This window comes from Mya arenaria, chromosome 5 (genome assembly GCF_026914265.1).
Source record: "Mya arenaria isolate MELC-2E11 chromosome 5, ASM2691426v1".
Lineage (NCBI taxonomy): Eukaryota > Metazoa > Mollusca > Bivalvia > Myida > Myidae > Mya > Mya arenaria.
In genome coordinates this window covers 42,158,983-42,169,777 of record NC_069126.1, presented here as the reverse complement: position 1 = coordinate 42,169,777, position 10,795 = coordinate 42,158,983, and the positions used below count along the sequence as shown (strand labels likewise).

Here is a 10,795-nt window from a genome sequence, read left to right as displayed (position 1 = left end):
GATAGTTTATTTTACGGCATAGTTTATCATTTCTCGATTCAGTTTGATAAATAACCACCACAAACAAGTCACTCTTGATAAATTGCCAGTTGATTTTATCGAATTTTTGATTAAATTCACGTTGTTCGCTTTCTAGCTTAAATATGATTATCCAATAATGTTAACCAAACTTGATGACGTTCTTCATTGGCTTTAATATCGACTGAGTTTGTTAAACAACCATTTAATACAATTTACACTCACGCTAAATAGCATGTAAAATGTCATCATTTTCCATTAAAAAAGGGCACTCGAAGAAGGCGACATATTAAATTCGGGGAACTTTGGTTTAATTTAGTTAACTGATTGTCAGTGTTTTCTATGTCTAGACAATGCTTTAATCGTAAATTAAAAGCAATATTATGGGCAAAACATTCTGAGCCGGACTCTAAGCATCGGTTCAAAATGGTACTGCCCTATGTCTGAATGTGTGTATTAGTGTATTAGTGTATGTTTGTGTGTGTGTGTGTGTGTGTGTGTGTGTGTGTGTGTGTGTGTGTGTGTGTGTGTGTGTGTGTGTGTGTGTGTGTGTGTGTGTGTGTGTGTGTGTGTGTGTGTGTGTGTGTGTGTGTGTGTGTGTGTGTGTGTGTGTGTGTGTGTGTGTGTGTGTGTGTGCGTTTGCGCTTATATCCTTTGGAGGTTAATCATATGAGTACACAGCAACCTTCCGAGGCACAATTTACTTCCGAGGTTAATTGTCCCGTTACCTCGGAAGTTTAAACCTCTGATTTAAACCTCTCATTGGGCATGCGCACTACCATCGACACCTCACGTGGTGTGGGAACAACATGGCGGCTTGCCGAGGTAAGTTGTGTATTATCGATTCTAATGATGGCGGACAGTTTTTCTGCTGTAGGATTTTTGCAAATTGGTTGGATTTTGAAGTGTGTACGTATCAATTCTATTGTAATACCTTTTTATGGAAAGTAATGGATGTCGGAGAACACTTCAACATCGTTCTGTACCATTGTTTTAAGACTGTTTCGTACCACAGCACATGGCATTAGTCATTTTAGAATGACTACACATGGCACATACCTGTACTGTATAATGATATATCATATACTGGGTGAGTACCTAAATCGGAACACTTTCGGCAATATTTGTGAAATATTTTTAGTTAGACTTGCACTACAAGTACAAAAACTTTCATCAGCATACTAGGATTCAAGACCAATTGAATTGGTTGATATAAATGGCATTTTTCAAGATACTACCAATCTGCATGAAAAGTACTTTATTAACCGCACAATCAAGGACTGCCATTTTCGTCCTCGGAGTACCTAAATATGGAACAGTTTTAATTTGTTATTCATTTTCATTTATTCTTTTAAAATTATTGCTCATTATTTTGTTTAAGTAAATTAATAATTTATGTTATTTACAGCTTGTCTTTTTTTGTCATTTTTGTCAGTAAAATTTGATGATTTCAGTAAAATACAGGCTGTACCAGTATGCTGTGATTAGGGCAAGCATGAAGTCTTTCCCCCGCGTGCCATGTATTGACATTTGAACATGAAAAACTTTAAATGATCGCAGTTTTTGAAATACTGACCGAATAAATGTGTCCTTTGGAACATGTATCTGAAGCAAGCGTCTTTATTGATTAAAATCGTAAATAACCTGATCCCGATCGGAAAAACACTTTTATAATGGGTGTTCCATATTTAGGTACTGTTCCGATTTAGGTACTCGCCCAGTATATACACTTTATAGTAAGTTTTTTTAACGGTGTTTAGTACGTGCTTATGTGGTGGTTAAAGGAGATAATAGTGTGTGAAAACTGGCTCTCTCAATATCGAAAACATGCAACAGATGCGAGGTGCCTGATCATGCAGTTAGAACTCAAGAACTGACATTTTGTGGTTTACCAGTATGCAAGAATTAGCAGTCGTGAAAATTATACTTTTGAATTCTTATAGTTTTGCTTGGCATCAAATTTTTTAACAAGCACTGCTATCTAAAATTCAGAATTTGAGCAAGCCCGAAAGACATTTTACCAGTGCAGGGCTTCAGGGCTTGTGCTTATATTGACCACTATAATTATACATTGACAGATATATTTTACGATTTTTGATATGGCAAATCATTCACGTACAAGTTATATTGTATCGAATGTGGGTAGTTATTCCGATTGCATCTATAAAATATCTTAAAAACAAGAAATATTACCAGATAATGTTACTTAAATAATAGTTCCGTACACAAAAAAAAAACAAATATCCAACAAATTATTATGAGTTTGATGCATGTTTCTTCATTTCATACTGTCAAAACATAACAATATACAATACAAGAATGACACCTGCAAGGCTGCGGTTCACAGTTTAACAACAATTGGAACACTTCAGCCATGGCCGAGTTGTAACGATTGTATATAAGAGGTCTTTCGCGAAGCTTGCCGAAGATGGTCAAGTTTTAAGCTTGGTACAATTGTTGTCTGTGTCGGTCAAGTTTCGTTTTGTTGGAAAGGTAAATCCTTTGTTTTAATGCATCTAATGCTTGTTTTGTGCAAAATATCTTTGCACTTGCACAGTAAAATATGAATATAAACCTTTATTATCTATTTCAAACCTAAAATGCTTCTCTAAATACAATTTCAATATTTTTTCAAAACCCCCCTGTTTTTACACAAACCCGTATACAAGTTATGGATCGGAAGAATCCCATATAACATGTCTATTATTTTAGACTAGGCAAGAATCTGCATGTGCAGCCACAATCGATGCAGAATGATTTGTATATATATACATTGACAAAACAAACATCAACAGAATAAATGCCCCAGATTTGAGTAAAACAAAAATTAATATCAATTTATTTCCTAAATCATGGTCTTAAATGTGCGGCAACATGTGCATGTTGTTTAAGTCAGAAGTCATTTTTGGAGTACGATTTATTAAAGTTCTATTGCATAACTGATCTGATTAAATTTATTGCCTTTCCTTTTAAAAAGGATGAATTCAGGTGTGAAATATAGAATATAAGTATATTATTGCATAATACTAATACAGTTAAATGGAAACTATAAGCTTTCACCGATCTTTATCGTAATGTGAAAGAAAAAGTAAGATGTTAAAAGGCTGCCAAACCATGTTTTCAAATTTGTCTTTCTGTCAATCTTTGAAATTTAAATGGCTGTAACACAATTGTTTATTTTCAAAAAAAAACGATCCTATTATTGATTGTAAAAAGACCCATCCATTTCAGAAGATGTCGAAATATCGGAAGAATGAGAGCATGTGTTTCTTTTTCATATTTTCCACAGCAGTGGTCGAAATTAGCACAAGCCCGCAAGCCCTGCACTGGTAAAATGTCTTCCAGGCTTGCTCAAATTCTGAATTTTATATAGCAGGGCTTGTTCTAAAACATGATTCCATGCAATAGTATAAGAATTCGGGCTTGTTCATCCGAAAGTCTGATTTCAATGACTGCCACAGTAATAGCAGATCGAGATAGGACTCAGTACACATCCATGTACTCCTCATTTCTTTTGGAACTTTCAGGCCTTATGATATATGGATTTTGTCCAAGTGGCCTTTGGTTAAAAATGCTATTTCACAGACTGACTTCAGAAAACCTTCATTAGTAACTTTTGCCCGTTTTTTTTAAATGCATGCTGTTTTGACAACATCTAGTTAATATGTTTATGGGAAAAGTAGATTCACGAAATTATTTAGACTACATTGATTCATTATGACTTACTTATTTGATAATGAGATAAGCTTGGGTCTAATTATGCAAATACATTGTCTGCTCATAAAGCACCAATCACACAGGGCAGTATTGAGAGCTATGCTAAAAAGCCTAGATGAAACACTTTGATACACAGCATTGATTAAGCATGTCATTTGTGTAAACCCAGATGGTTATGTCATTAACTGGCGCGAGAAGTAAGTGGATTGAATAGTGGCTGTTTACATCAGACTGTTGTTGATATGTTGTCATTGTTCCAGCCTCATTTTATTGCCATTGCAGATGTTTTTGGCCAGAATCAACGCCCTTGCAGAAAAAAAGCCAACCAAAACTACCTTCAGACAAACACGGCTGAAATTGAGCTGAATTTGTGCTATATGCAGTATATCGATCAATACATAGGTATGATTTTGTCGTGATACATTAGCAGCATATTTGTGGACTTAGTCAGGGAATTGAATTTAGAAAATAATACTGCTCACCCCTTTGTGTTTGTTAGAAAAATGTATGTACTTAAAAACAACAACAATGTTTTCTGTGTCATAATCAAAGCATAAGGTTTGTAAAAACAAAAAAAGTTTTGAGTAGGTCTGATATGCAGTCTGCACAAAATATCTTGCCGATGTTCTCATCATTGTCTGTATTGAAGTATAATTCTAGGTGGAGTTTCGTCTCCCATTGAGTAACAGTTTCTTTGGACAGTTTGCTAATTTTGGCTGCTATGTCGGATTAGTTTGATCATCACCATCGGCCTTCGTAGATATTAAATATCAATGCATAAAAAACTTTAAAAATATTATTGCTTGTCATGATGATGGACTGTGCCTCAAAATTGATATAAGTCAAATACTGCCGTCTAGAATCGGAGCACGAAATAACAGTCTACAACGTGTGAGTTGTGTATACGTCATCATTTTGTGTGTTTACAAGAAATGGAAAGTAAACAAATTGAAAGTTGCTCTTTTTCAAGAGTTTTCACTCGCATTTTTATACCCCCGACAAACGAAGTTTGAAGGGGGTATATTGGAGTCACCCTGTGGTCGGTTTGTCGGTCGGTCCGTTGCAATTTACCTTGTCTGGAGTATAACTTAAAAACTACTGGATATATAAATATTGCCCTTTATTTGTTTTTTTTTGCTGTCAATTTTTTTTGTCTTTGTTTTTTTTGGAGGTAAACTATACATTGCAAAAAGGAGACTCTAGACAAGTACACTTTTGATAGGCCAAAAAAGAACACTTTTTTTAACATTCCATCTAGAAAAAGCAATCAAAGTAAATGTGAATTTAACATTTGGTGGCATGGCACAATATTTATCTCAGGTTTTACGATAAGTATCTCTTCTCCTTAAAGTCCCCCCACTTCTCCCTAATTTGACTGGTGGGAGAAGTGACTTCTCCCCAAAAATTCAGCCTTGTGAGAGCCCTGGTGATAACAACCCGAGATGGTAAAGAAAGTGTCTGAAGTAAAAATGAACAAGAAAGAAGAATTAAGAAATGTTACAAACAGTATTCAGTTACATCAGCCTAAACCTTGATTTTAAGCCTCTTTTTAAATAAGTTTTGTAATCCCCATTATAGCAGGTTTAGATACTTGTTAGATTGTCTTACAGTTATAATAAATTACAAAAAAAGCTAAACATCAGTCAAAAAAATCAATATTTCGGATCTTAAATATTTTTTTTCCTCCCAAAAAAACTCATATCCGGTTCGTCTACCCATGGAAGCCAGATCTTACTCTTTTAATTCATCTTTAAATTAAAGATACAGTACAGTTAAAAAATATAACGAATTTACTACAATTCAAACTCAGACACAACAACAAAAATGAGTTTCTTGTTATTGGCAATGTTAAACAGAGCGGAAAGAGTTCAGCTCGGTATATTCATCATATTTAAATTAAACGATTGCCGGGAACCACTTTGCCGAAAAAAATACATACGGAATTTTGCAATCCGAACATTTCCGTAAAATAAAAGTATAGAGTACGAACTGACGATCGGTCGGGATATTACTACAATGTGTGCATGAACATGCATGTACTTTGATATCAATACAATGCATTGTTTTCCCATTTAAGAAAGCACCATGTTTTTGGCCCACCCTGCCCTTTTTAATTCCTGGCTAAAACACTATTTACTGGTTCCAGGTAATGGAGTGTTTGCTAGGCAAGAGCTCTTGAAGGGGCAGTTTATTCTCGAGTACAGAGGAGAACTATGTAAACAGCAGTCTGATGGTGATGAAATGTTCAAATACCATTTCAGACATAACAACAAGGAATACTGGTATGTATATATAGTTTTTGTGTAAGCTATAATTTTTGTAGTAATAAATTGCTATTTATTTTCTTTTATACACTACTTTTTTAGCTTGTCTTTTTGTCCATTGATAAAGTCTGGATAGTGTGATGGCCTTGTGGTCGTACCAAAACTCTCTCTCAGATTACATGGTTACAGTTAAGTTTTATTTTGTAAAACTTTGCATTGACATAATATCTTGTCGTGTCTGGGCGTTAATTTTGGGTTAAAATTCAGCGCTATTCCCAGTGCAAAAAACATACATTTTCCCCATGACTGGAAAATATGTGTGGTTTATATTAAGAAAAAAATATTAAGCAATGTCGGGTGCATTCTCCAAACAAAAAACATTATCAAAGTCAATAGTTTTCTTGGTTTCAATATTTTAAGCTGAAGCGTTGTTGTTCACAAAATAAAAAAAATCTAATGACACCCAAAGTGGTGAAAAAAACACATAGGAACATTAAACACATAGGGACATTAAACACATCTAGGGACATTAAACACATAGGGCCATTTGTCATAATACATTTCCTTTCTTTGTAGTAATGTTATGTTTCAATTGTTTTAATAGCATCGATGCCTCAAAAGACACGTGTCTGGCATGCATGGTCAACGACTTGGACCGATACACAAAGCCTAATTGCAAAATGGTTAAAGTTGTTGATGACAGACATCAACCAAGACTCTGTCTGTATGCAACTGAAATGATCAGCAAAGACACTGAATTGAGGTACGATTATGGTGTTGCTGATGTACCTTGGAGAAAGCGAAAGGTAAATAAAATGTTTTAATTTTCTGTTCTTTTTAATTGAAGTCAAAATTCTGAATGCATTGTACTCAAACTCTGTTGGATGTTAAATAAAGTCTGACGGGTATTGCTTCTCACTTGGGTAAAATTTGTATTATTGATTTCCCCTATTGATACCCCAATTTGGTGTGAGCTTTATGACGTCACAAATTTTAATAATAGACCATCATACAACCTCAACCTCTAGTTTCGTTAAGTGTTGAATTATTTCTTTCATTGCTTGTTTTTATGAATTATTCCCTTTAAAACCTATAAAAACTTACGGATATACTACTATTTTGTCTTGATTGAAATGTATGTTATAATTTATTACATAGCCTATGGTGTAGATACAGACATGACTTAATCAATAATTGAATTCCTTGTAAATGCGATTGTTTTATTAGCAAGGTGCACACAATCAAAGCTATTTCATTCAAATGGACTTAACTTGAATCCAGACAACTATCGGCAACTTTATGATAGTAAGTTGAATCATAATGTTGACATCAATGTCTCTGCATTTACAAACTTGTATACCATATTTTGCAGAAAAATGATGTCAAGCCTGTGGTTTTTGAACAATTCAGTAATATCGAGATGTTCCTTGTTAATTGTTTTTGTTATTTGCATGGTTTTTCTGAATATGCAAAAGTGAGAACTACATATTCAGTGTACATGAAAAGTCTTTTAGCGTTCAAAAATATCGATTATTAAAACAATTGGTACTTACTGTTTCTAAGAAGCGTGTACATGGGATTTAATGTTTGATAAAAAAAAAATCATATTGCCTTAAAAAATTTAAAGCAAACAATTCTTTTTGTATCATTAAATACAGAGAGACAATTTTTTTCTGTCGTAGTTCGAATTTACACATGACATATGATATATAAAAGCCTGGCAATGTCATGTTCTTTGACTCATTTCATGTACACTGTATTTGCCTTACATTATTTTATTTTCCAATTTCATCTAAAAGTTATATGACTTAATTTTCCGCCCCACCATTTGAATATTCATAATTTTGTTCTCCATTTGAACAAGATTACGGAAAGCCCTGTCCTACTATTGCCGTAAAAATCCACAAAGTAATAAAAAAAATCTCAATAGTTTTTTTACTTTTTCAGTCTGTGTCTTGTTTTTTTGTTTGTTAGAATTTTGTGTTTAAAAGTTGTTCATCAGAACGTTTGTGGGAATCTTAAAACTGTTGAAATGAATTGTTTTTTCCATAATTAATTCATTATGTGATTGGCCTTTGTCAAGACCACACAATCATCTATACTGCAGTTCATCATTATGTAAAATTACCTCCAGCTCATTTATCCTAAGTGTGTTAGAATTGTACCTCAGAAGGTTTGTCATAATTTAAAATTGTAAAATGATTTTATGGCGCTTGATATACATGGTTGTGTGCTGAAGACAGATACTTTTATGATATCTCATAAATGATTATGAATCCCAATTGGGCTAATTAAAATCATCCGTGTGTCCCTCCCAGTTGTGTCTGGACTGTTATGAAGTCATCTATGGACTGATTTTAAAATACTTTTGCAAATGTGTTATGCATACAAAGACGTCATGTTGTGTGCAAGGCCAATGTCCTTACCTCCAAGGTCAAAATTACACTATATAACCCGGACTGTATCCTCTTCATGTATAGACAGTTCTCAAAGTAATTTGCTGTTTTGCATACAAAGATGACATTCCACTTGCAGGACCCGTGTCCCTACCTCAAAGGTCACACTTATGGTTTGATTTCTATGGAATGCTGCGTTTAATGACATAGAGTATATCTGTTCATGTCCGAACTGTATCTTTCACATGTATGGAAATTTTGAAATTATTTGGCACACATGTTTAGTATACTTTAGGCATGTGTTACGTGCAAGGTTTGTGTTCTTACCTCCAGGGTCAAAGTCACACTTTGTGTTTGATCATTATATATTGTTCAATATACATACCGTACATTGAGTATAGGTGGTCATATCCAGGCTGTAACCTTTTGATGTTTGGACAGATTTTAAAATAACTTTGCACATCTGTAAACCACATAAAGACAGGCTTTAAGACCTGTTTCCCTTTGTAAAAGATCCAGGTCACACTTGTCTATGTTTTATTACCTCACAAAGTATGCCAAAAGTTTTTAAATAATGGTGTGTTGCTGTGTGATAAATGACTGTATATAACTTTTTAAAATTTTAAAATGACCTTGCAACTCCTGAATTCCTGTCTTTGAACATAAGACAAATACTTCTCATGGCATTGTGACATGGCAGATGTGCGCGTGGTATAGAATTTTGATACATTTCAGATGCTGTTAAAGATGGTCATACAGCTGCAGATACTACAGAGGTCACAGAAACATCTGAAGATGCCCCCGGTGAATCAGCAGAAGTCTTGGAACATGCTTATCATGTTAAACTTGAGTGCTATTTAGTTCATACTAATTGATTTAAGCCTGATTGTGTAAAAGCTAACAGCTTATTTTAAACACACTCCAGTCGGTTTCCTTGGTCAAACTAAACAGTACTGAGTGTAAATATGAGAGGAAACTAGAACATTTTCCTCACTGGGGATCAAACCTAGCACCTCTTGGCTGCGAGGCGGACACTATAACTCTGAGCCATCCTTACATTAATTGTGTTTATGATCTGAAACAGGTACATACATGTTTTTGTTGCATCTAGACAAGCATCGACTTTAAAGTACCTCATGATGTATGCTAAAAGTTTGTAATGAATTGTGTGTGTGTGTGTGTGTGTGTGTTGGAGTCAAACCTCAGAAAGTTTGTTAAGCTTAATTCAGTAAAACTTATGCTTGTTCTCAATCAACAGATTTATTCAGTCTGGGTTATTTAATCACTCATTGGGTGTCACCTTGGGGGACATTGTTTCTCGGAATGACAAACACATGTTGATTTATACATCTAGATCTTGTATGTTCGTAATTTGGCGATGTAAGCATCTAGTTAGTTAATAATTGCTTGTGTTATTTTTGTACCTGAATACCAGTATATATGTGTGAAGCTTTTAGCTTTAATGAGTTTGTAACAGAATACAATCAACTCAACTGTGTGTTTCAGATGCTGTAGGGAACAGTGGGACAGTTGCCCCATCCACAGTTGTCTCTGAACATGCTGAAGGGCCGCCTCAAGGTAAATTGAATACAAAAACCAACTTTCTTTACATAGTTATTTCTCGCTGGTGACCACAATCTGTTGATGTTAATTACTTAAGACTATTTTTCTGTGATGAGGTACCTCATAAAGTAGACATAATGCTTGTACAGATGAACATGGAATATGTGTGTGTGTGTGTGTTGCTTACAAATGTTAGATATCTTGTCATCTATTAAAATCAGGCTTATTATACTCTTTAACATGTATTTGGACAAAGTATGCGTACAAATATTGGTGAAATGTGTGTGTTGAAATGTGTGAATTGGGTCATCTTGTGTCGGAAAACTTAATTGTTAGGTCACATAAGAAATAGCCTATTTATACCGTCTTAACCATTTTTTTTACCTTTCTTAAACATGGTGAGATTGCTTCCCTGTACAAATTCTTGGACAACTCTTATACTTGTTTAACATAATTGAATTGATCATCAGATTGGCAGATGTTTAACCCATACAGATGTAATTCAATCATACTTCATTTGAAAGTTTTCAAAAGACATATTTCTATGTTTTATTACCTCACAGAATATGCCAACAGCTTTAAACTAATGGTGTGTTACTGTTTGTCAAAATTGTAGCTCTGAGTGCTTGTATGGTAACTTAAAACTAAACTTACATCTCCTGAAACCTATGTTTGTGAACATAAGACAAATACTTTACTATCTCACAGCATTGTGACATGGCAGATGTGTGTGTTGTATAGAATTTTGATACATTTCAGATGCTGTTAAAGATGGTCATACAGCTGCAGATACTACAGAGGTCACAGAAACATCTGAAGATACCCTCGGTGAATCAG

The 10,795-nt window shown here is 34.4% G+C and overlaps 1 protein-coding gene across 1 annotated transcript; it reads left to right on the top strand.

The window, feature by feature from the left end:
- Positions 1–804: 804 nt before the first annotated feature.
- LOC128235719 (histone-lysine N-methyltransferase set-1-like) lies at positions 805–9,256 on the top strand. Its single transcript, XM_052950521.1, has 5 exons — positions 805–843; positions 4,018–4,137; positions 5,882–6,017; positions 6,604–6,805; positions 9,131–9,256. The coding sequence occupies exons 1-5, from the start codon at positions 828–830 to the stop codon at positions 9,254–9,256; spliced, it is 600 nt and encodes a 199-aa protein (XP_052806481.1). The 5' UTR covers positions 805–827.
- Positions 9,257–10,795: the final 1,539 nt, after the last annotated feature.

Excerpts from the sequence above, each read along its gene's own strand:
- LOC128235719 (XM_052950521.1), top strand. Across the intron at positions 4,138-5,881 it reads GTATATCGATCAATACATAG|GTAATGGAGTGTTTGCTAGG; the intron begins GTATGATTTTGT and ends TACTGGTTCCAG. Across the intron at positions 6,018-6,603 it reads CATAACAACAAGGAATACTG|CATCGATGCCTCAAAAGACA; the intron begins GTATGTATATAT and ends TTGTTTTAATAG.